The sequence below is a fragment of the Uloborus diversus genome, unplaced genomic scaffold (genome assembly GCF_026930045.1).
Source record: "Uloborus diversus isolate 005 unplaced genomic scaffold, Udiv.v.3.1 scaffold_17, whole genome shotgun sequence".
NCBI classification, from domain to species: domain Eukaryota; kingdom Metazoa; phylum Arthropoda; class Arachnida; order Araneae; family Uloboridae; genus Uloborus; species Uloborus diversus.
The window spans coordinates 482,343-509,218 of record NW_026558318.1 but is presented as its reverse complement, the minus strand read 5'-3'; the positions used below and the strand labels follow the sequence as shown (position 1 = coordinate 509,218).

Below are 26,876 nucleotides of genomic sequence, written 5' to 3'. Positions count from 1 at the left end.
AAATAATGGAGGCAAGGCACTTAGTATGCAGTCCTCGACATAAATACAGTTGTAGTCAGTTGTGACTCTGAATAGAATAGAATATGATTTTTATATTCTAAGTAATTCTTCACTTAATAAAAGGAATGTATTAAAAGTAATAAAATAGGAGTGCGTTCGACGAGCACGACCGGGAGCGACCGGTTAGTTAATTACGTGACAGCTAATGATCACGTGCTCCAATCAACCAATCAACTGCTTAGAATGGTAACCGCTATGGTAACCGGTTGTTCATAGAACGTCGCGGTTAGTAACTGGTTACTTACCGGTAGACCGGTGAGTTTCGTCGAACGCAACCATAAAATAAATGAAAACGCCAGCGCCGTCGCCATAGCAACGACGCGTGTGAATGGTTTCCGCGTCCGGATATCCAGTGAAGGGTAAAATGATGTCAACGTTTTGCTGCAAGCGGTCCAAGAATGGCTATGCCTCTTCCAAATTTCGAAAAAGAATCCAATCCTAAATAAATACGTCATGTCCGACTCGAAGAAAGCGAAGAACGGCAGCCATGTGATGGACCTCCCCGAGACGAAATGGATTCAGATCTACGTGAACGGCGATGAGTATTTCGGGGGGTGCAGGTGCGTCATTAATAGCAGATATTATCGCAACTTGGAAATGTTCTTGAATTATCTGACGGATCGTCTGCGGCCCAGCTTCGGGGCCGTCCGGAACATCTACACCCCCGAGAACGGCCATTCTGTCCGGACCTTACAAGAGCTCTTGCCCAAGCAGAAATACGTCGTGGCTGGTAACGAAAGGTTTAAGAAGTTGGAATCCGGGTGAGGTCCTATTCTTTTGCCCTATTCATGTCATTTTACTAATGTGACCAGACAGGCCCGTGTCCAGAATTTCTTAAAGGGAGGGGTTCAATGTTTTTTCGTTCTTACCTGCACTGTCAGAAAAACACAACAGTGGCTCAAATAATTCATTAACGGCTACAATGAGGGGCATAGCGGTGTGTGTGGGAAGTGGGGGGGGGGGGGGATCCAAAAACTCAGAAGATGTGTTTTCAAGTGATATTACCAATTCTATTATTGTATATTTTATATACAGTAGACATGCCTAGTTTTTATTCGGCTCATGTTTGTCTGGATCAAACTTGTATAGTTAAAAAATATATACTTACTTAAATAATAATTTTAAACTGTGAGTGCAAAACAGTGCTGCAACTAGAAAATAAGTTTTAAGGGAGACATGTGGAAAAATAATCTAATCTGATAAGGGTGCCGGGGTTCCTCCCCCGGAAAATTTTGAAATTTTTAATACTGAAAACAGAATTTTAGACAGTCTTTGGCTCCGCGGAAATTTGTAGAAATTAAAGGCGTGGAACGCGATTATAGACCATATTTATTGACATTATGGCAAGGAATACGGCTCGGAGACTCTCCCTTATCGTTTTTTTTTTTCTTGAAAAATAGATTAAAATTTATTTTTAATCTCCCTTTCAAATTTTTGAAATTGAAGTTCCAAAAACGCAATTGCAGATTAACTTTGAAGATTTTTACGAGGAGAGGATTCTGATGCTAACCCCTGGATTTTCCTAAAAAGTTCTAAAACTTTAAGCAGTATTCTCAGATATTAGGAGGAGTGGTTCAAATGTTATTCTACTTAAATTTTTAGTTAGTTTTGTTTGATGAACCTAATTTTTGATGATATTAAAGGAAGGCGATTCGAGGACTCTTGCACGCATTTTTTCTGAAACTGGAGTCTCAAAAACGCAGTTGTACGACCATATTTGGTAAAATTAGGGCCCTTTTAAAACTGAAACAAAACCAACCCGAGTTTCTGCGACGCAATTTTAAGCAATGTTGATAGAATAAGCGATAATGTTCGGGGGCTTTTTCTGGAAATTTTGCGAAACTGAAGATCTCGAAACAAAAGTTTGAAATGCTCCGTAATGGTATTGGCACCGGGGGGGGGGGGGGTCGTAGGAGTAGCATTTTGAAGAAGATTTTATTATTTTCAGACAAACTAGAAAAAAGGAAAAAAAATGCTGGGAAACAATGAGAATGTTTTGTTGTTTTAAATACCATAAACAAACGGCTCTCCTCTGATATGCCCCCCTCTTGGCGAGATTTTAATTTTTCGCTCGATACGAAAATCGCCAATAAGGCGATAACTTGGCAACCCTGGTTTTGCAACTTGAACGCTGGAAAGTAGTTTCTCAAAGTCTGTCTTTTTGCACGTGTGTGTATGGTAGGAGGTAGGTGCTCATATGTTCCACTCTTAGGGAGATTTTAAGTTGAATACTCTAAAATAAAGTTTCAATTCAAACTTTATTTTAGAGTATTCTTTTTCTTGTTGTTTTTTAATGTTAATTTAGTTGAATTTTCTATTTTAATTATGAGTTCGGTTTGTGATGTTGTCCAAATGTATCAATTGAAATTTTTGAATGAAAAATTGTGAATACAAAAATGAGGATATGTTTGTAAAGTTTTTGGAAATAATTCGCGAAATTAATTGGGTGGAGTACAAAATACAAGTAAAATAAGGTTGTTTTTTTTGGAATTTTTTTTGTCAAAACAAACATAATTTAAATATTTTTGTAAAGTAATGATACTAAAAAATGGGATAATTTCCCTAAGAGCGGAACATATGTGCACTGCCTCACGTGAGGAAGTAAAAGAAAAGTAAAAAAGGTAAGTGAACATATTTTGAATTATTGTGTTTTTAGTGTGTTTCTGGTAGTTTGTATTTTGGTCTGGTTGGCATTTTTGTAGCACAAAAATGGTGTTAATTTCACATAAAATCTGTGACTTTATTGTATACTGAACGGAGGAGATCTGTGACTTATATCCGACTGTGATGTATATTAAAAGTCGGAGGGATAACTGGCGAGCCCGAGGTCTTATAGTACTTTCGTAATGAGACCGAGGCAGCCGAGGTCTCATTACGAAAGTACTATGAGACCGAGGGCTCGTATCCCGGAGAAACAACGGAAAAAAATTAATGCATTAATTTCATTAAATAATTAATGACATAATTTGAATTTTTCCTGTTGGCGCTAAAAAAGCATCGCTAAGAACGATGTATGACATATGACGTCATACATAGTTTTCTTGGTGACGCTTTTTTGGCGCCAACAGGAAAAAGTTGCCAAGAGGGGGGTATATCAGATTTGTTCCAAAATAATATAGGGGGCGGCTGCAGCCTCATTGCCGCCCCCATGGATTCGCCACTGGTCACGAGGTCAAATTCTTGGAAGATCTAGCTTCGGGTGACACTACTAATTGTATTGTATGTTTTTGGGTAAGTCCTCGTCTGTCCTCTGGCTGCCCAGGTCATAGAGTGAAGTCGAAAAACGTGTACGGTTGACTATCGACGAGTCGACATTTAGTTTATATAAAATTACCTACTTTAAATAACATTAATTGTGTTTTTTATGATGATAAAACTTGTATGTAATCTTAAAGTGAAAAATTGAGTGATTTTCGAGTTCTATTAACTTGTTCCAAGGTGTCATACACTGGGGTATCAGGTGCCAATGATTGGCGATTATGGTAACTTTTTATATTTTTATTTTTATAAAAATATCAATTCAAATATTTTTGATTTTATTGAACTCAATCGATGCACAGAATATTTTTTTCTAAGTAATGGAAACAGAGGTAAGTTTAAGGACAAACTTTTAAAGGTCGAATTACTAGGGTCGTTACCCTAAGCCCTGTCAGCGAGAACCTGTTGGATATAATTTGAGATTAATGGCCTACAGCTAAGCTGAAAATTAGGCAACTCATTTCCAACTAAAATTTTGAGGTAGTGGTCTGCCCGAAGAAAATAAAACATGAATCATTCCTTACACTGAAAAACATTTATTTGACACATATTGAAAAATTGATTACAACACAATGATTTGTTCCCCGAAGAAAAATTAAAAAAAGAGATCTTACAATAAGTCCATGCATGGATCAAAAGTCCTATTGATGTTCTATGGTGACGCCTCACCGGTCGTTGGACGGCATGGCAATTTCCACGAATTGCAGGCAGGTCAGTTCGTACCGCGTGAGCAACAGTTCACCACATCAAGGAAAAGGCATACCAAGGATGGACACGATCTTCTTTCATTGGAGAACAATTAACCCCCATCAGGGAAAACTATAACTTTTCACTTTGGTAGACGTCATCACAGCACGCGCTTTCCAAACTTAAGACATCAGCAGTGCTTTTTCAAGAAAGACCAGACCTCACCCAAGAGGCCAGTAGCGAGAATTTATGATGACATTTGACGAACACATTCACGAGACACAGACAACACAAGACGAGGAGACGAGTAGAAGAAAAGTAGCGATCGAGCTACGGCCGGTCTGCGTATTTATAGCCAGATTCGGCCTTTCCCGAAACAATGTGACGTTGCATGATTTGCATATTGCCAGAACAACACTACTCCGTAATCACACAGCTTGCAGGTTGCACAATTCTTATTTAATTTGGCATTCAGCACTTAACGCCTCAACATGATTTCATCACGTCATCGACACGTGCTCTTTCGGAGATTTACCGACATCTGCCGAATGACGGCAACCAATCATAGCGCGCCACATGTTTTTCCGAACACTTCCGATTCAAACTCGGACATTTGAGTGTCGGTGGCAGGTGGATGGGATTCCCCGCGCAAGGTTTTCTCTCGGAATGGCAAAAGGTAAGTCACAAAATGATTTTTCTTTTAAACAATATTGGTGAAATCCTTCAAGAACCAAAAATAAAGGCATTTAGCCCAACAGAACCTCCTGCCCTCTAAAATAAGAGAAAAATATCCTTTAACCCCCTCCCCTAAAAATTTGAATGGCACAGTCCACAGATACTTCTTTTTTTGACCTAGTGGACCTCCTTCCATCACAGAGGGAGATTTAAGAAAATGCACGTCATCATGATCGCAAATCATTTTCCTTCGGCACAACACCTCTGCGTGAACGTGTTTTGATGCATGGGGTTAAAATTAAAAAAAACACCATAACCGAACTACAAAATGTCACCAGTGCATACAACTCACGAGCGGTCGGGTCTCGTGTCCCAATTTTAAATAATGAAAAATGAAAGAAAACAGAATAGAGTGAGGCGAGATGGACAGAATCGATCGGCAGTTTTCGATCGGATAAAAAATGAGAGGTAAAAGTAATACGTTATGATGCAATAGAAACTTTTGAACCCATCTTTTTTGTTAAAGAAAAGCTAAACATTGGGAACAGACTCGCTCTGTCAATGGAATCGGGAAAAAATGTCGATTTTCCTGAGGGATCGGTCTCGCGAAATTCACGTCTTGCCGTGGACATTAATCCTTAATATATGTTTGTTTTATTTTTCTCTTTTAGGTATGCTGACATGGGAAGTAGAAAACTGCACAGAAATACATGGAAACCAAAAGTGAGTCATGTAATAATCATGATAATAATTATATTAAGTAATAATCTTGTTTACCTTTTATCGGTGACCTCCACGTGGTACACTATCAGTGGCGTAGCGAGAAAAAATCCTTGGGGGGGGGGGGGGTAATTTTTTCTGAAGTTAAAAGTAAAGCCATGCCCTCAAGTTTATACACTTGATTAGTCATTGCTGGGAATGTATATGTTTACTTTGTCTTCACAGCTATAGTTTGGCTAAAAAAATAAGCGCAAAGACTTTTTGATTTGCCCTCATAGCTTAGCGAAAAATAACAGAAACACTTTTTGCACATCGTTGAAGAAACCTAATTAACACTTATTTGTTTGTCTACAGTGATCCATTTTAAACTTTTTGAAAGATTAAGTGAATTAAATTTTTTGAAAAAAAAATAAGTAAATATAAATATATAAATCTGTGAAAAATTGCATTTTATATGAAATAGTTGGATTTCAATGTATTAGCCGGCATGGCAACAAGAGTAAGAAATTTTGCATTTTTCTATTTATAATAAAAAACAATAAAGTGATTTATTACAGATTCGTAAGGATAGGATATGATCCTGGACTGGTCTGTACATCAGTGCTTGAATTTGTAGTCAGTGCGACATGGCTGCATCAGTTTAGAGAAAAATTCTTAGCCGGTTTAATGATGTGGGATATACACCCACTTTTACAGTGCATCAATGCATTGCACAGCCATACAGTGTCAATGATGATAATTATGTGGCTGAAGTTAAATTAGAAAATGTTGTTAAGTTGGTTACAGCAGCAAAATGATTGTATATATCGAGCTGAAATAAACCAATTTTTTGTGTGGGGAGATAACATTTCCTGGCTTATTAGCCGTAGTCTAATTGGAGTAGAAATTCCAGACGTTTTGGCTTGCTTTGCTGCAGCCATCAACACAGCCAACAAGAAGGAGTCCACAACATCAAATTTAAAGACACAGACATCTTGGCTACAACATCTCATTACTTTGCCCGTCTTCATCGCAAAGCTATAGAAATTTTCAAACACCCCTTTAATTTCAACAGAAAAGAGGAGAATTTCAATGTACCAAAAACATGGCACCCTGCCCTTAGATCCACTCGCCACAACAGTCTAAAACATACTGTGGTCCCATCCAATCAGAAACCGGTAGCCACCACGGCTTGTGAATCCCATCCAATCTGGTACCAGGATCACCCAGCGGCTTGAATCTCATCCAATCAGGAACCTTATTCCACCAGCGGCTTGAGAACGCCTCATAATCAGGACCAGCAGCCCAGCAGCAGTTTGCTTAAATACCGGAGCCAGGAATCAGTCTCACCAAACTCAAACCGCTGATGATGGCTGCAGCAAAACAAGCCAAAACGTCTGGAATTTCTACTCCAATTAGACCACGGCCAATAAGCCCGGAAATGTTATCTCTCCATATTGACGCCGGCCGTCAAAGCTTTAAACAGTATTCAATTTTTTGTAATTCAGTTCCCGTTTTACTCCAACCAAAATACCATTTTTTGGTTTGGTTTTAGTTTGAAGCCTGGTAAATTGTTGTGTACTTTTGTAGATGTTTTTAAAAATATATTAAAATTGAAAAAGTCTCTTCTTCATTGTCATGGCAATTCTATGTGCTGGGAACTTTCTGAAATTTTAAAAATATTTATTATCTTTTTGTGAAAAAATTATTTTCTATTTTCATTTTGTTCCACGAGTTCATATGTTGTTAATTAATTTTAGAGCAAGTTCAAGGTGTCCAGAGCCAAACCTATGTGCCATCATTCTTTGTCTTTAAAGTAAGTAGTTTAGTCATATTTTCAGCTTAAAAAAGTTGCATAATTTTTACTGCTCGAGTGTTAGATATTTGTAGTTGAGCTGATTGAAATGCTGCAATGTAGTATAATTTTAGAAAAATAATTGATTGTAGGAATTTTGTTAAGAAAAAAAAAGAAAGAAATATTATGAGAAGATAACAAATTTAACACATGTGTTTTACTGAAAAAGAAGTATAGGCCTTAATTGGGAGATAAATTATATCCCTATTTTCAAAAGAAAAATTTTATTTCCAAAATTTTTCTCCGTCTTTTACATCATTTCTTGATTCTAACTACAGACACTTGGACGATCTCTAAATGCTGCTGTTCTCAGAGTATACCTATTGTTCACAAGCCCAAAGACAGCCTAAATTTTCGTTTTTATGGTTTTAATTTTAAAACTAGGGGGAGAACCCCATTTTCCCATGCGTTTTCACAAATGTCTTGATATGTAGCAAAAAATTGCACTTTAATTCTTTTATTTGGAAAAAATGTTAACAGAAACTAACTTATCCAGCCCTTATCACTTAACTTGGTTAAATGAATTTTTTTTGGACTTCAGTTACAAACGATTTTTGATAGGATCCCCTCCCTCCATAGTTTATATCGTGATGATAGCTTTAAAAGGAGGTTTTTGGAGGAGCTCACGAATCTTCCATCCCTTTCTAAAATATGTATAAATATAGTTTAAAATAGAATTTTTAGAGCCTCAAAGGCAAAATATTTCCATGAAGGAAGGATTCTAAGCACCTTCACACTTCCTTTAGTGTAAGCAAACGTTACCTAAAGGTGCATTTTTAGGCTGGACAGCTCAAGAGCTAGAGATGAGCGCCCCTCCTCTTCTAACTTCACTTCTCAATGTATAATGACGGAATATTTTGGTTTCTAAGCTTTATTTTCAAAAAGTATTTTGGGGGCAGCGCCCGAAACTTGACCTTTCTCCGTACATCATCAAAAATAGACAAAATGCGTTTTTAGTTTCCTAATTTTCAAAAACTAATAATAAAAGGTATGATTAATCAAGTTGGAATTAAAACAAATTACATTGAAATCCCTCTAATGCGAACAATTTTTTTTTTATCCGCAATAGAGAGGTGTCCGCAGGACAGGGGTTTAATAATGTTATTTGCATTGGAACTGGGGAATTAAAAAATTGTCCGCATAAGAGGGGTGTCCGTTAGGAGGGGTTTCACCGTATACCAATCAATTATAGTTCTAGTCCGCCAAACATAAATAATTTTTAAAAGCAGATTAAACAAATGTACAGGAACACTGCAGACACGTGTTTCTGACCCCCCGTTACAAGGAACGTCTTTTTCAGTGCATAACATGTGAGCTAAAGAATGTAAAGACATACAACAAAAAGATCCGACTTTTGTCGGATGCCTTTAAATCCACGAGCTCCCATTTTGGGCATTGAAAAAGAAATTCCTTGTAACCCCAAAACACATGTCTGCAGTGTTCCTGCACTGTGCTTTTAATGTTGTTTTATTTAATTTTATTTTTTAAGCAAAGGTATTTTTATAACTAATTTTTGTTTGTTGCAAAAATCCATTTTTAATATAAAAATTCCATATTATCTGTACTTACCTTTTTTGCATAATTTTTTGTAAAAATTTTTTATTAACTTTGGGGACATTAAAATAAAGACTTATTCCATTAAAGCATTACAAATTTCATTTTTCTCAAAATTTAAATTTGACTAATAAATTTTAATTGTAAATGATTGCAGAATATAGTGCTTGCTCTTTTTTATATAAATTTTAGTATCTGCCTTGAACAATATTCAATTTTTTGCAACTACTCGGTATTGGCCGAGTATCTGATCAGAATTTGGCCGAGTAGGCTGAGTACCGAGTAGTTACCGAGTACTCGGTACGTCTCTACTAACAACTACCCCTGGTCTCCCCTACCTGACTCTCCAAAGTTCAATTTTCAGCATAATTTACATCTACAACTCTCCCGTTAAAAAAGGTAGAGTATAGTACAAATCACCAAAACCTATACGAAAACGTTGAAACATGTGCTGTACCATTCTCACCTGCAATGAGAGGGTGAGAATAGTACAAAGGAAAATTGCTCTAGAGGGGGTTTGGGTAAAGTTTCAGATTATTTGAGGGACAAAATCAAAAGCCAAGGTCTTAAGCTATAATAATAACGCAACTTGATTCTTTTTTGAATGAATGTTGAGTAATTACAGTCAGAAATGTACTAAAAGTGTACCACAGTCACCCGCTTTACGGTTGTACTCGAGCGGTTAAACTAGATTTGTGTTTCATAGCCAGTGTTGCCAGATGGTCAAATACAGATTTCCCCAATTCCCTTCCTACTTTTCCCCAAAAAGCGATGTTTTTTTTTGTCTTCTTTATCTTTCTTTATCTTTATCTTCTTTACTAATAATAAAGTTGAAAGTCTCTCTGTCTGGATATCTCTCTGTCTGTCAGGATCTCTGTGACGCGCATAGCGCCTAGACCGTTACGCCGATTTTCATGAAATTTGGCACAAAATTATTTGTAGCATAGGGGTGTGCACCTCGAAGCAATTTTTCGAAAATTGGATTTTGTTCTTTTTCTATGCCAATTTTAAGAACATTTTCCTGAGAAAAATTATCATAAGATGGACGACTAAATTACCAAGCTATCATAACATGAAACCGTAACGTGGGCAAGTCAATTGGCGAGAAATTCGTCATGCATTATTTGTAAATGTACAGGGGAACCAAAACACTTTTTAATTTTCTACTGTGGGCAAAGCCGTGCGGGTGCCACTAATCATAAATACAAGCGTCTGACCGAAAGATAAGAAATAGCCAAATGTTTTTTTTTTTTCTACTCGCATTTACTACTCTGCTTTTGTATGTACACTTAAACTATGATTTTTGTATATATTTATCCAAGAACATTCTTCATCACACTTATTTTTACCTGTTTCACGTATCAACTAGTTCCTCATGCAGAACATTAATACGAATTCCGTGGCATAATATTCCACATAATGCGAATTCCATGAAGTTGATCAAAGCTGTTTGATACAAACAATGTTACTACTACTTCTTGTCGTGAATCTCAATCGAAAAAAATTCTTTTTTTCCCCGAGGTTTTTTCTTTCCCCAGGTTTTCCCCAAGAAAAAATTTTTTCCCTAAAGAATTCCCCTCAAAACTCATTTCCCCAAAATTTCCCCAGAGACCACCAGGTTTCCCCAAAATGGAGAAATTTCTCCCAATCTGGCAACACTGTTCATAGCTAAAAATTGTTATGAGGCAAAAAACTTGTCACGGCTAACAGACAGAAGAAAATTGGTAACTAATGAATTAAAACTAAAATTACACTTAAATTATTCCAAGTAAATGTAAATAATAGATATGATGGTAAGTTAGTGCTAAGAAATGAGGTTTGTGTTTCTCTTTTCTTATATTTTCTTGTTTATTTTTTTGGATTGAATAATAGTTTGCTCATTGTATTATTACAGCTCAGATATTTGTTTAAAATCCTTTTTTTTCTTTCAGTTTATATTTAAATGGATGTCAAAATGCAAAGCCAAAGAGAGTTAATTTTAGTGTGCAAGATATGGAATCTTGGGAATCTACATATAAAAAAATCTGTGAAGTATTGAAATGTGCTCCTCTGAAAAGGTTTGGAAAAAACGTTTTTTAATTACAGTAGAAGACCGTTATAACGCACACCTTGGGACCAGAGTTTTTGTGTTATACAGGTTTTTGCGTTATATAGATCATTTCACAAATTTTGAAACTAATATTCAGAATATATCTATATATTAGCACTTCAGAATAAGTTTTATCTGCAATATATTAAAGCACCAATATTACAATTAGTTGTTCACAAGTAAATATGTCTCACAATCAAAAGAAAGTGCATTATCCTGCACTTCTGCTAGCTTCATGGTTTGCATAACAGCTGCATTTTCAAGAGCCATCTGGTATTTTCTATTTACTGTAAGTACTCATTTTCCCTTAAAAGCTTTGAATTAAGATGGAAAGATGAGAAACTATTTCAAAATTTGATTTGCCTTACAATTTTAATGCTTGCAAAGCAAAACAGAGGGATTTTTTAAACTTCAAAACCTATTGTTTACTTCTGAAAAGTTGTGCGTTTTATAGAGAATTGCGTTATATAGGTCGGCGTTATAATGGTCTTCTACTGTATACAGTTGTCAGTTAAATTATGTTTGTTTAGATTTGGCACTAGTAAAAGTAGTTCAACTGCTGTTGTTAATTGCCACATGATGCAAAAACATACATTTCTTTGCCCAAACAGTCATTTTTTCCGAATTTCTGCCGCTTCTCCATCCATTTTAGATCTTCTTGGTATCACAAATCAACTTCAGCAAAACACTTGAAGCAACTGACTAGCAAAAATATAATGTTTTTATAAAGTTAAAAGATGTTTTTCCTTATTTTAACATTTTCTGAGGGAGTAACTTCCTCAGTGCGAAATGAACAAATGGATGAATCAAGGTCAGGGAAGAGTTTAAATGCGTAACCGTAAAAACATTGACCAATCAGATATCAGCGAGTGCTGAGGCGAAATATGACGTATTCTAACATGTAAGATTGAATAAGATTGGAGAAAAATGCGGAACAGCAAAAGACTCATTGCAAAGATTATTTAAGTTTTTATGAATGTAAAAGGATTCTAGAAAATCTAATTCACCTACTGTTGTTGGTCTGAAAATGATCTTGGCCTCTGAAAAGACAAAATTGTGTCCTGTGTCCCAACAATGTTTAGCAATTGAAGATTTGTTCAGTTCCTGTTTTTTTAACGTGGTTTTTTCTCCAATCTTATTCAATTTTACATGTTAGAATTACGTCATATTTTGCCTCAGCACTCGCTGATAACTGATTGGTCAATGTTTTTCTGGTTACGCATTTAAACTCTCTCTTGACCTTGATTCATCCATTTGTTCATTTTGCACTGAGGAAGGAGGCTATTGCCTCCGAAACATGTCTGCGTTTTAAAAAACTTTTTATCCTTTTTGTGCTTTTAAACGTTGTTCCATTTTTATCTAACTAGTAAAAGTAGTTCAACTGCTGTTGTTAATTGCCACATGATGCAACAACATGCATTTCTTGGCCTAAACAGTCATTCTTCAGAATTTTTCACAAATCAACTTCAGCAAAGCACTTGAAGCAACTGACTAGCAAAAATATAACGTTTTTATAAAGTTAAAAGATGTTTTTCCTTATTTTAACATTTTCTGACGGAGTAATTGCATTGGTAATTGCAATTACTCTCTCAGAACACACTTTGGATTGACACTATAAATCCAAACTTGCATGTATTTACACTTGCACATATAAACTAATTAGCAAAAGCCCCTTACATTTTGAATTTATGAGCGAATAAAATATAGCAAAATAAAGTACTCAACAATTTATCCGCCTGCATCCAAGCAAACTCTCAATAATCTACTTTGTCTAATGTACAGTGAAATCCCGTTACAACGAACTTCAAGGGACCGCAAATTTTGTTCGTTGTAATGGAATTTAAATAATGTAATCTCAACTATATGGGGATTGAAAATGTATTTAGTTGAAACGAAAATTTCATTGTATTGGTATTCGTTGTAACAGAATTTCACTGTATTAATTTAAAGCAAACTTTTTATTGTTATTTGCCATTATTTTAGCTCATAAATATTTTTTAAACACAACTGCAGAAAGTATTGGAAAATTTAATCCTTGCGTTTAGTAGTTTTAGTCAGTCAAGCACATCATTTAGGGGGTCAGGAGGGATCAATTGCTCCGTCCCTGGCTTTGGAAAACAAATGAATTTATATGTTAGTATGCTTTGCTTTTGCTGTTCTTTGGTCTAACTTACATTGAGCAAACTTTGCCCCCCCCCCCCCACCTCTGGAAATATTCAAAGTGACAGGACAATTTCCAGTCATATATATTAATTCATCACAAATAAGGGCAGAAATTATCTCCTCCTTTCTACGTAAAACAAAAAAGTGTTTTCCTTAACATAAATTTTGGTTTTCTCATATATTTATTAAAGATTAAATGTTATTCATTTTGGGTTTTGACCCCTTCAGCACCAATACACATACATACAGTATGTCATAACTTGCATGCGTCAGTGCTTTTATATTAGAGTGGTTTTGGCTCACAGTTGATTTGCAATCTGAGAATGAGTGACACAAAATGAAGCAAATGGCAATTTCTGATTTGAAAGGAAAGAGATTCGTTTTTTAAAAGGTTAAATATCTTCCAGGGGAAAAAAACATAGCTTGGCATATAGTAGAATATGAGATCAGTTTGGGTAAGGGAGACATTAGGTATAGGGAAATAGGCTTGATTACCACACATGGTCAATTGGGAAACTAAAATGTTGGTGAGTGAAAACTAGGTAACATTTTAAACAAAGATTTTAGAGCTCTTAGGTATAGGGAAATAGGTTTGATTACCACACATGGTCAATTGGGAAACTAAAATGTTAGTGAGTGAAAACTAGGTAACAATTTCAACAAAGATTTTAGAGCTCTTAGTTATAGGGGAATAGGCTTGATTACCACACAATGGTCAATTGGGAAACTAAAATGTTGAGAGTGAAAACTAGGTATCATTTTAAACAAAGATTTTAGAGCTCTTAGGTATAGGGAAATAGGCTTGATTACCACACATGGTCAATTGGGAAACTAAAATGTTGGTGAGTGAAAACTAGGTAATATTTTAAACAAAGATTTTAGAGCTCTGCGTAGTTCCAAACAATTGTATAGGCGTCTTCAATGTTAGAGAATAACACTGTGAGAAAAGTGACTTTTTCAAAGTGACTGATCTTACATTTTCCTCACCAGCGAGTTTAGAAATGCAAAGTAACTGGTTTCAACTAGTTTTATTTGTCAAGTTTAAAGTTATTAAAATTTTAACTTATGAGCTTCACCTCTTCTGCTAGTTTTTATGTGGAATCTAGGTGTTTCTATTTACCCCAGTCATTCTGTTGGGTTGGGGTAAATGGAAACGGCTAAGTTTTTGTTCTTTCTTTTTTTTCTCTTTTTGGAAGCTTGAATTTTGATATAAGTTACACTTTTTTCTATATTTTGCATAAATTTAGTGCATTATTTAATTATGTGTGTGATATTTCTTTTAAGATATATATGTATGTATATTAATAACACTGGGGACAGTGCCTTTGGCGCTTTTTAGTGTTGAATTTACTGCTAAAAATAAAATGATGTAAAAATGATTGTGATTTATTATTTCATTTCTGGTGCAGTTAACTACACATTTAACTTTTTGTTATTTAGTTTGTAATCTATGAAAAATCAGAGTTGTAAAGTTTTTTGTGTTTTAAATACTTGTGCTTTTTTGTGGTTTATGACAAAGATTTAAGCTAAAATACTTGAATTCAAAATGGAACTGGATGTCATATGCATTTAAAATACTTCTTCCATTTTATCATTTTCTAGGCTATATTCACTAAGTGGGACTCCAATAAAAAATATTGATGAATTAGTGAACAGTCAATCATATGTTGTTGTTGGCAAGCATGAAGTGTTCAAAAAAGGACCTTATGGACAAAATTCAGTTAGAAATAACTCATCTTATAAAGATAAATATCAGTAAGTACTACTTTTTGTTTGACTTTTGCCGTTTGTTTGAAAAAAACTTGATTTTAAATATGGTTATTAAAAACATTTCCCATAGTTTTTATTTTGATTTGGGTCTTTCAACAAGAGTAGTTGACTTGTTTCTCATTAAGTTAAAAATGTCTCGAGATCTATCTTAGAAATGTTTTGTTTTTGAGCTGCAAGATTAGAATAAAATATATTGAAAGTATTGGTGTAACAACATATTTATAAATGTATAAAGTAAAATTATGCCCACAATAAGAGAGATCTTTGTACCTATGGCCAAATTTTTTTAGAAACAGAGCCAGTAACCTATTTATAAGTGAAACTGGTATACACTAACATTGTGATACTAATCTTCATTCCAATGAGATTAGTATTGATACTGAAAATAATTCGTCCAATAGCAAGTTGAAGAAAAAAAAGGCCGTACGTACAAGATGTCACTGTACTTAAGGCCATTGCTCAAAAGTTAGGTTTCAAAACTGACAACTTTCATGAAAAGGAAAACAACCAAACATGTATTTTATGAAAGGAACAATGTCAGAAAATATCATTGGTATATCATATAGTAATTATTTAAGTGACAATTCAATACATTATCAAGGAATTATAAGTATTTTCATAAATTATTTATTATTATCATTTAAAAACTGATTCTAATGGTCTGTGCTTTGTTCTACTAACTGTATGAAAACATTGTCATTAAAATAATGAAAGGATGTTTTTCTAGTTACAAGCCAACTAATGGTCCTAAATATAACACTAGTTGATTTCACACAAAATGTCTTCTACTGAAAAATTTGCATTAGAGGAAGACTTCTTCATTACCTCATTCAATATCGCTTTTGTCTAACTAAACTATTTACTGAAATTCAAAGCGAAGTTTGGACTTTGTTTTACGCACACACAAAAACAATCAGCAAACAAACTTTACTTCAAAGCATTAAAATGTTTTGCAATTCTAACTTGCCACAACTTTCTCCTCCTCCTGGATTTGAAAATGACCATAAAAATAGCAATTGCTGACCCAACTGAATAATAAAATTTAGAACTTTATATATTTTAAATAAAGTGGGTTGGGCCTAGGTGTACAGGTCTTCCCAAGGAATACAAGGAATATTAGAAGATTACATAGTTGTTTCTGTTAGTTTTAGTAAAAGGACTCAGAAATTACTGGGCAATAAGAGACTCTCTTGATAACTAACAGATCTGCTGGAAATGCCTTAGCAATGAACTGCAGGGTTCGTACACCCTTGAAAAAACTTGAAAAGTGCTTGAAAAAAAAAGTTCATTTTCAAGTGCTTGAAATCCCTTTCAAAGTTTTAAAACCTTGAAAAAGTTTCTTATTGCTTAAATTCTCTCAAAAATCACTGGATTCTGCTTTAAAGTTTTAAAAAAGTATTTCACCAATGCAATTTTCTGAACATGTGTTCAATATGCAACATCGCGAAGATTTGCTTCCGTGTTTGGGAGTTCAATCCTTTTGCATCTTGTACATATTTTGATGTTTTTTACAACCGAAAGATATTTTGACATATGGTGCCTTAGATTAGTTTATTTTTTGTTTAATTCCATGAATTAACAAAAAAATTAAATTTGAAACCATGACAACATTGAACTTACTCGGATTTCGCGGAAAATTGCTATTGTGTTTGAAATTTCAATCTTTTTTCATCCTGCAAATTTTTTAATACTTTGGCTAATCAAATGTTTTTTTCGCATAAGCTGCCTTAAAGTAGTATATTTTTTGTTCAATTTTAATAAAAAGCAAATAAATTTATTTTATGGGAAACATGCCAACGTTGAACGAACTCAGACTTCACGAAAAATTGCTTTTCGTGTTTGAAATTTCAAACTTTTTGCATCTTGCAAATACCGTAAAACCCCTCCTAACGAACACCCCTCTTATGCGGACAATTTTTAATTCCCAGATTCCAATGCAAATAACATTATTATTTCTTTTATCAAATCACTTACGTTATCATTTATTAATTAGTTCGTTTACATTCCTTCTGCAATATTTCCCTTATTTATTCATTTACTGACTTATTTTTTTAATAATTCGCTATTTTATTCACTCATTAATTTATTTTCGTTTATTCCTTCATTTTCTTTTCATTTATTCATTCATTCTTTCATTTACACTTATTTGACAAAAAATATCTTTAATGATCGAATTAAAAAACTTTCATTGGAAAAATATTTTATCTTTCACTGTGTCCCATTTTAAAAAAAGATGAAAAATGACCATATTTTTTCTGAGGCACAAACTTACTGCCAAAACTAAAAAATACTTATTCAATGCGACTTTTATCTCAAAACATATTGTAATCCCTTTCTGTACTGTAATTTTTGGAATAAATTTCTAATTTATTCATTTTGAAAAAAATAAGTTATCTTAACTATTTCATTCCCCCACAGATTTTTTTTTTTTTTTTGAATTTATTGCTTTGATAATGATATTTATTATAGTTATTCATATAATAAAATGAAATTTCCATAATACTATACAGAATGGTGTATAGTAACATGTAAGGCAACCATGTATCGTAGAAATCTAGAATAATATGAAAAGTTTTTATTTTCTCAACTTTTATAACTTTACTTTTTAACCTTGCAAGACAAGGTTCTGATTGTGTTGAACAGTTTTGCAGCTGAAATTATGAGAGTTCAGTCTGCAATCCCAGTTATTTATGCATAACAATATTAACTGAAAGTTTAATGATTTTTTTAATCAACTAAACGAATATTTTTAAAAAGTTTCAAAATTGTACAATAAATAATTCTAGCATTTTTGTGCTTTGTCTCTTGCATATTTTCTTAAAGCGTCATTTTATTTTTAAATGTCTGGTACTATTTTAATAAACTCTGCCACCTATTTTCCTGTGTGCAATATGTACCTAGTGGCGTTATATTTGTGTAGGTTGAATTGTTAGTACATCTCCAATACATGTATGAACTTGAAGTTAAAAAAATAATTATGAAGACCTATCAATTAGTTTGCTGGCTTTTTTTGGGGGGGGGGGGATATTTCATGCTTGTTTTTAGCTACGAGTTTAGGTATAATTTGTGAGAATTAAACTTTTTCTTACATGTCAATGAGTGACTGATAATTCCTATCTAAAATTAAGACTTTATTTAGTTATGGGGAAAAATAAGCCTAGAGTGAAGTCCTATTTTCTGTATGACAGTGTAATAGGAGACTTAGAAATAAGGTGAATCGGGATGAGTAGCATGTTCCATCAAAACAAAGTTTTAAGGTAAAAATTTTATAGTCACTGAAATTTGGCTCATAAAAACATACAAACGAAAACTGGCAATCAAAACATAAAACGGCCCACTGATCCAAAATTAAAGTTGTTATAACAGATGAAACTTAATTATTTTTCATACCTCAAATGAAAAGTATTATGAACAAAAAGAAAAAACTTCATTACATTTCTTGACCAAGAACAAAACGTATTCTGTCAGAAAAACAATCTGAGCTTTTCTATAGCAATAAAGTTTGTCTGGGCAACAACAACAAAACAAAATATAAAACAAGATAAATAAAATTATTCTACTTATTTTATTTCATATTTTGTTTCAACTATATTTCTTTTATTTATCATTCACCAAATTTAGTTTAGGTTTGGAAACAAAATAATTTTCATCTTTTGGTTTTTACAACTCTGATGAGAAAAATATAGTATTTAAAAGTTAAAAATTAATATTATACAGGGACACAAACTTTTGAGTCGGAGAATTTTCAAATAAGTTTCATAAAAACAAAAACGTTAATTTTCATGCATTTTTCAACAGTGTATTAAACAAAAATGGAATTCCAACTTTTAAAATTCGTGTTGTATCAAAAGAGTGAAGCATCAAATTCAAGTTTCATACTGTGTAATGTCAAAACCTGTAGTACAAGTACCGGATTATACCAGGGGCGCCTGTAGTTCATTTAGTTTAACTTATTCAACCATTTATTAAATCACTTACATATTCATTTATTATACATAATGCATTTACATTGCTTCCTTCAAAAGTTCCTTATTTGATCATTCATTCACTTTATTTCTTATTCAAGCACTATTTTATTTGCTCATTCTTTTTACTTCCTTTTACAAAAAAGGAAGTATTGTATTTGCAAAAAAATTTTCACTCAAAAATCGGCCTTAATTTCCATTTTACTCACCACTGAATGCATGTTGAGTTTTTTTTCAACTCAACCACACGTGGATATGTGCCTAAGAATGCACAGACACCCAAAATATCCATTTCGACGATCCCCGAGTTAATTACACCGAGTTTTCTCGTGACGTCTGTATGTACGTATGTATGTGCATATGTGTGTATGTATGTCGCATAACTCAAGAACGGAATGTCCTAGAAAGTTGAAATTTGGTACCTAGACTCCTAGTGCATAGCTGCCAACTTGTAAGATTTAGCCTTACATTGTAAGATTTTTGGAGGTATTGTAAGTTTGTAAGATCTTATGGCATAATTGTAAGATAATTAGGTTTGAGATCTCTGGTATTGCTTTTTTTGAGTTTCCTGTTATGTTGCTTTAGAAAAATAGAGAAACTGCAGATGAAGAGCCTAAGATTAGCTCCAAAGTGAATTTCGCTCTGTACAAATAGATGATTAACCCGATGTTGTGCTAAAAAGGGAGAGGATGTATAAAAAATAGGCTGCTTTGAAGAAACTAGTTGATGTCAATGGTTCATTGAAGTATGAAGGACTCTTCTTTTCTATGCTTTTCATTCTAGCCATACGTCACAGCAATGCAGAGTGTGAAAGAATATTCAGTAGCGTCAGAAAGGCGAGAACATAGCTGTGCAGTTCCGTCTGATAATAACCTGGATAACATTTTAATCATTAAGAACATACAAAAAAAAAAATATTGTTTTGCATAAGTTATTGAAATAAAATTTTTGAATGTTGCTAAGTCAGCAAGAAAATAGTTTCAGCAAAAGCAGCTGACTTCATTAATTTACGAAAAAAAAAGTAAGATAATATGGCAAGTTATTAGTTTCTTCCAAAAGGATATTTTTAAAGATTAATATTAAAAGTGCACACTTGTATTCTTAAATTTTTAAATGCACAGGCTTGCCTTTTTGAAACTAACTGCTTGTCGTAATCCTATGTTTCTCTTTTGTGAACCCAAGTTTTTTTTTTGTTTTTTTTTTTGTTTTTTTTTCTCTGCTGACTAATTACTAGTAAAGATATGAAAATATAATGCTTTTAGTTTTAATAGTTTGTTGTGTGTTGGCTAAAAATTGTACAAATACACTCACGGCATTCATTGTAAGATTTTTAAAGTTGATATGTTGGCAGCTATGCTAGTGGAGTCTAGTTGTGCACCTTCCTTTTTGGTTGCATTCGGATGCTCCAAAGGGGGTCTTTTGCCCCTTTTTGGGGGGAAATCATTGTTAACCTTGATGTAAATTCAAGTGGTGTTATAATTTGGTGGACACTTGGCGATATATCGCCAGTCTTTTGGTTGCCAAGTTTTGTCGCCAACTTGGCGGCAAATTTGGCGACTTAAAAAAAATATTTTTAATCTGGTTTCAATTAGGCCACTGTTGGTAATATTTAGAGAGTAAACTATTGAATCATATTAAAACTGCCAATAATGAGAAAATGACATTAAATTGGAGTAAAAGGAAGTCATGTGATGCACACATCAGCTTGTTTCTCATACATTAATTAGTTTGTTTATTTATTTATTTAATCGTGTGTTGTTTCATTATCTATATATTTATCCTTTTCCTTCCCCCATCAAGCATATTTTTGACAAGAATCATGGAGTAAGCATCATGTTTACAGGGGTAGGAGTTGTCCTAAAAATCCTAAAATTTCATATTTTAGCATAAAATTCTTATAATTTTGAGTTTTGTCTTAAAATTTTCTTTAATTTTATTCTCTACTTGCGCAGAAAATAAAATTCAACCTAAAAGTGAAACATTTCATAATGTTATGCCTATATTTTAGGATAAAATAAACTTGGTAGATCCAAAAAAAAAATTCTCTAAAAATGAAAGCGAGAAAAACCTATGCCGCTGCTGCTTTTTACTTCCTTTTACAAGAAAGGAAGTATTGTATTCACGAAAAAATTTTCATTCAAAAATCGGTCTTAGTTTCCATTTTGCTTGCCCCCGAATGAATATTGATTTTTTTTTAACCCGACCACACATAGATACATGCCTAAGAACATAACCTAAAAAATCCATTTTGACGATTCCCGAGTTAATTACAACGAGCTTGCTTGTGACGTCCGTATGTATGTGTGTATGTATCTCACATAACTCAAGAACGGTATGTCCTAGACAGTTGAAATATGGCATATAGACTCCAAGTGGGGTCTAGTTGTGCACCTTCTCTTTTGGTTACATTTGGGTGTTCCAAAGGGGTTCTTTTACATCTTTTTAGGGTAAAATCATTGTTAATTTCAATGTAAACTCGAGCGATGCTATTATTTGGCAAACACTTGGCAATATATCGCCAAGCTTTTGGTCGCCAAGTTTTGTCGCCAACTTGACGACGAATTTGGCGGGTTTTTTTTTTTATCTGCTTTTAATTTGGCTATATTTAGAGAGTTAACCATTGAATCACATTAAAACTGCCAATATTGGGAACATTTCTCTGTATAAAACGTTTTCTTTGCTTCAGTTTGCAACAGACTTGGAATGAAAGTATTTAAAGTATTTTTTTGCTCACTCCGAGGCACTAATATTTTTAAATTGGAGTACTGATGATGTCAAAGTTATGGGGACTGTAGAAAATGAAGAACAAGCAAATCAGCTGCAAGAGGAGCTAGATCATATTACGGAGTGGGCTGATAAATGGGGTATGGCTGTTAATGTTGGGAAATGTCAAGTGCTACATTTAGGGCATGGAAATAAGTGTACAAGTTATTATTTGCAAGGTTCAGTCATTAGTCAGGCAGACAAAGTTACTGATCTGGGGGTCCTAATAAGTCAGGATTTAAAGTTTAGCCAACAGTGCAGCATTGCTAGCAACAAAGCCAATAAGATGCTTGGGTTTATCAATAGATCTATTTCAAATAAGTCTAAAGAAGTTCTTCTGCCCTTATATAGAAGTTTGGTAAGACCCCATTTGGAGTATGCTGTTCAGTTTTGGTCTCCTTATCTTAAGAAAGATATTAATGTATTGGAAAGGGTTCAAAGGCGGGCTACATGGCTGATAAGTGAACTTTCCCACTTAGATTATGATTCCAGGCTTAGAAGGCTAAAAATGTACAGTCTCGAGCAAAGAAGAGACCGAGGGGACATGATTCAGCTGTTTAAATTTATTAAAACGAAAGATGTTACGGGGCTGAAGTTTAGCACTGAAAACAGGACAAGGGGTCATTGTTTTAAGCTATTTAAATCTCAGGCTAACATGGATATTAGGAAAAATGATTATTTTAGCAGGGTAGTGGAACCTTGGAACAGCTTACCGGAAGCGGTGGTAATGAGCAAGGGAGTAGATAGTTTTAAGAGGGCCATTGATCTTCACTGGGGATTGTAAATGGACTAGGACCAGTCTAGCTGGGCCCAGAGCCTGTTGCTGGTCGTCACTTTTGTATTTGTATAAAAGGAAGTCATGTGATGCACACATGAGCTCGTTTCAGCTTAAACAATGTAGTGGATTGTTTTGATGTTTATAATGATGTTATGGGTGCAGATAAATAGGCTGCTTTAAAGCTCTTGATTCATTTGTACTTTGTCTGTGGGGATTTTTTTTTTTTTTTGTGATTGTGCTTTAATTTGTTCCTTTTTCTTTTTCCTCAACAAGCAAGTCATCCTTTTTTTTTTAATTTCAATCTCCTTCTAAATCTTATTACATAACATCCCTTTTTTGTAAATGGAAAAATATTTACAAATAAAGCTTCAGAGAATGCAATGCAGGGTTGTACGAGTTTCGACCAGTAGTGGTTTTAACCGTGGATAAAACCGGTTTAAACCGGCAGGGATAAAATCAGTTTTATCCAGTTTTGGCCACTTAGATAATTATTAAATTTTAAATGAAAACCAAATAATAATTTATTAAAAAGAAATGCAAAACAAACCATTATCAATCATCTTTCATTATTTATCTAGTATGTTTTACAGTTTATAGAAATTACAGCATGTTTAGGAGATAAGGTTTACATGAAAAATGTGCAGTAACGTTAAAAAAATAATAGAGTGAAACATTGTAAGTTGAATAGATAGATTTTAATTCTCTCACACAAATGTATAAAGTATTTGAAAGTATTTCAATTAATTTTGAAGAATTAATGAGAGAAAAAAAAAACTTCTTTTCGAAACATATATAGGCATTTTTTTTTTTAAACTAAACTAAAGGTACAGGGGGAAACACTTTTGAAAATTAAAAAGCAACATTATTGAAAAGTCACTATATTTATGTTACAGGCTGTTTTGTATTCCTTATGTTTTAGTTGTGAGAAATTTCAGTTATTAATTTTGAAGAAAATGGTAGATAACAGAGTAGCAAAGCAAGAGACATTAAGTTAAAAAACCGTTTATTGGTTTTTGTTACATTCAAAAATAAAAATATGCTCACTGAGCTGATAAATAAATCAAACTTATGCATTTGACCCGGCATCAATTTGACCAACAAACCATTAAATCAATTGAGCACCTTTCCAACTCTAGAGTCCATGCTTTTATACGTAGAAAAAACAACTACGTCACCTAGGTAATTTACATATTGTTGCACTTTCAGTTCGAATACTGTCAGAAAATTAAAATTTGTTCACTACTATTGGTATAATAATGTAAATTACTTCACTAATATTATATTTAATTAACTAAAATTGCTGTGCTTAATCAAAAAAAACTTCCAACTAACAGATTTATTAGTTGCAAAACACACATCTCTCACATACATACAAATTAGAAATGCATTTTCATGTACTTTAGTTTTGGCCAGTTCTATGGTGGTTAAATCCAGTTTTGGCCGGTTTAAACCGGTTTTAGCCAGTGGCCTGGATAAAATCAGTTTTGTCCGGCCAAAACTACAACCCTGATGCAATGTGATAATGTATGTTTTTTTTTTTTTTCAGTCTTCCATATTCATCTCGAAAGACATCATCTTTGATTACAGCTAGGTCATCTGGGCTGCCATCTCGTTCATCTGCATATTCTGTTGGATTTAGGTTTTCTGTCTCGGGTACTAAAAGTAACGAAAGAACTCCTCTCCAAAGCTCTACAGCTTTGAGCAGTAAAGGAAGTGCTCTTGAATCCATTGCCAATCATCCTTATTTTGTTGATTCTGAAAATGAAATGTCTCAACAAATAAGCTTTAATGAAGACTACGTAACAAAAGTAAAAATTGACTTAGATGATGGTAATTAGCATTTTAAGTTATCTTAGTTTTGGTTATACAGTAGAAGACCATTATAACGCACACCTTGGGACCATAGCTTTTGCGTTATACAGGTTTTGGCGTTATATAGATCATTTCACAAATTTTGAAACTAACATTCAGAATATATCTATATATTAGCACTTTAGAATGAGTTTTATCTGCAATGAGTATTAAAGCACCAATATTACAATTAGTTATTCACAAATAAAGATGTTTCACAATCAAAATCCTGCACTTCTGCTAGCTTCATGGTTTGCATAACAGCTGCATTTTCAAGAGCCATCTGGTATTTTCTATTTACTGTAAATACTAATTTTCCTTTAAAAGCTTTGAATTAAGATGGAAAGATGAGAAACTATTTCAAAATTTGATTTTCCTTGCAATTTTAGTGCTTGCAAAGCAAAACAGAAGGATTTTTTAAACTTCAAAACCTATTGTTTACTTCTGAAAAGTTGTGCGTTTTATAGAGAATTGCGTTATATAGGTCGGCGTTATAACGGTCTTCTACTGTACAGTGAACTCTCACTCATACTCCACCTCTTTTATGCAAATTTTTCGATAATATGACAATTTTCTGTGGTCCCTGCTCATTCTATAAGAAAACAGAGAAAAATTTTTTTGTTCATGCATTGCTCTAGAAATAAAACTTTTACTTATGAACCAAGGCCGTAGCCAGGATATTTTTTTGGGGAGGGACATGGTCAAGGCAAAGGTGGTTCCAGGACATGTAATCAAGTGGGAAAATAGCATTTAAAAATTATGTTTATTATGTTGTTTGCAAAAATTAAACAACAATGCATTTAAAAAAATTTGTATCAAATAATTATTTTAATTAATTACTTCATTAATATTTGATAACTAATTTATATTCCATCGAAATTATTTATTAGGGAGTTCACAAAATAAGAGGTCTGCTCACGCTTTTACGGTCTATAACACTTGATACAGTGTCTATTACATGTTTGCAATTACAAATGCATGCGTCGGGGGCTTTTAGAATAATTTTCACGCAAATAAGTGAAAATAGTCACAGTTGAAAAGTAATCTACGCTCACCACCTCAAAAAATAAATTAATATTCTTAAAGACTTACTTGATTAAAATCTACAAAATTAAGCATGTAATCAAAAATATGGTAGGTTTAAAAATGATAGTTTTGATCATGTAAATCTATTACGTCTCTTGTTGAAATGTATATCAAAGAATGTTTTTAAAATGTTATCCGTAACAAGAGTCATTAGCAATCAGTGATTTACCAAAGTTTGAAAAAATGAGGACTTTTTGAATTAAAAAAAAAGTATATATATATATATCATGGTGTGAAGGGACGGGCGAAAAGAGGAAGAGGTCTGAATGAAAGAAGATTTGTATAACAAGGCCAAGTGATAGTGAAGGAGGAATGGAAGGAAGAGTTTTGATTAGATTGTCTTCGTTTCTTTATTTTTTGGACATAACTTAAAATTTCGGGGAAGGATTTGTCCTGACGGTCCCTGCCCTGTCTACAGCCCTGTTATGAACTGAAGGTTTTTTAGAATGAAAATTTTAACAAATAAAATGCTACATGTGGAATGGAATGTGTTTCTCTATGTTCTCCTTCATTGAGCTTGAATTACAATGGAGCATCTTATCTCTGCAACACTCTGGTCGAGAGCCAATACATTTTGAAGGTGAAACACATACCATTTCTTATTCCCGGGGAAGAGAAAAAGAGTTCATATATCTTCTCTCCGTCAGAAAATAAAAAGGAGCGATTTGTTAAATCACAACCAAAGCGGGAGTGGGGGCCAGTGTTGCCAGATGGGGGGAAATTTCCCCATTTTGGGGAAATCTGGTGCTCACTGGGGAAATGGGTTTTGAGGGCAATTCTTTGGGGAAAAATTTTTTCTTGGGGGAAAAAAACCTCAAGGAAAAAAGAATTTTTTTCGTATTTAGATTCACGTCAAGAAGTAGTAGTTACTTTGTTTGTATCAAATAGCGTTGGTGTAGCTTTGCTCAACTTTATGGAATTCGCATTATGTGGAATATTATGCTACGGAATTTGCATTAATGTTCTGCGTGAGTAACTAGTTGATACGTGAAATGGGTAAAAATAAGTGTGATGAAGAATGTTCTTGGATAAATATATACAAAAATCATAGTTTAAATGTACATACAGAAGCAGAGTAGTCAATGCAAGTAGAAAAAAAAACATTTGGCTATTTCTTAGCTTCTTCTCTTGGCTGTCTTGTATTTATGACTAGTGGCACCCGGCTTTGCGAGTAGTAGAAAATTAAAAGGTCTTTTGGTTCCCCTGTATATTTACAAATAATGCATGATGAATTTCTTGCCTATTGGCTTGCCCACGTTACGTTTCCACGTTATGATAGCTTGGTAATTTACTCGTCCATCTTATGATAATTTTGCTCGGGAAAATGTTCTTAAAATTGAAATTGAAAAAGAACAAAATCGAATTTTCGAAAAATCGCTTAAAGATGCACACCCCCATGCTACAAACTAATTCTTTGCCAAATTTAGTAAAAATCGGCCGAACGGTCTAGACTCTGTACGTGTCACAGAGATCCTGACAGATAGAGATATATCCAGACAGACTTTCAGCTTTATTATTAGTACAGATAAAGAAAGATAAAGAAGATTTTTTTAAAAAAAGCAAAACTGGGAAGAAAAAAAAAGTTGGGGAATTTTATGAGAAAATTTGTCTATTTGGGTAAAA

The 26,876-nt window shown here is 33.7% G+C and overlaps 1 protein-coding gene across 1 annotated transcript in view; it reads left to right on the top strand.

Annotated features, from left to right (window-relative positions):
* The first annotated feature begins 480 nt into the window (after nucleotides 1–480).
* LOC129233108 (doublecortin domain-containing protein 2-like) overlaps nucleotides 481–26,876 on the top strand; it is a 66,059-nt gene continuing 39,663 nt past the window's right edge. The window contains exons 1-5 of the mRNA XM_054867167.1: nucleotides 481–821; nucleotides 5,352–5,403; nucleotides 7,140–7,195; nucleotides 14,643–14,795; nucleotides 23,863–24,146. Of these exons, the coding sequence (XP_054723142.1) occupies nucleotides 514–821; nucleotides 5,352–5,403; nucleotides 7,140–7,195; nucleotides 14,643–14,795; nucleotides 23,863–24,146 (853 nt within the window). The 5' untranslated portion in view covers nucleotides 481–513. The remainder of the gene's footprint in view (nucleotides 822–5,351; nucleotides 5,404–7,139; nucleotides 7,196–14,642; nucleotides 14,796–23,862; nucleotides 24,147–26,876) is intronic.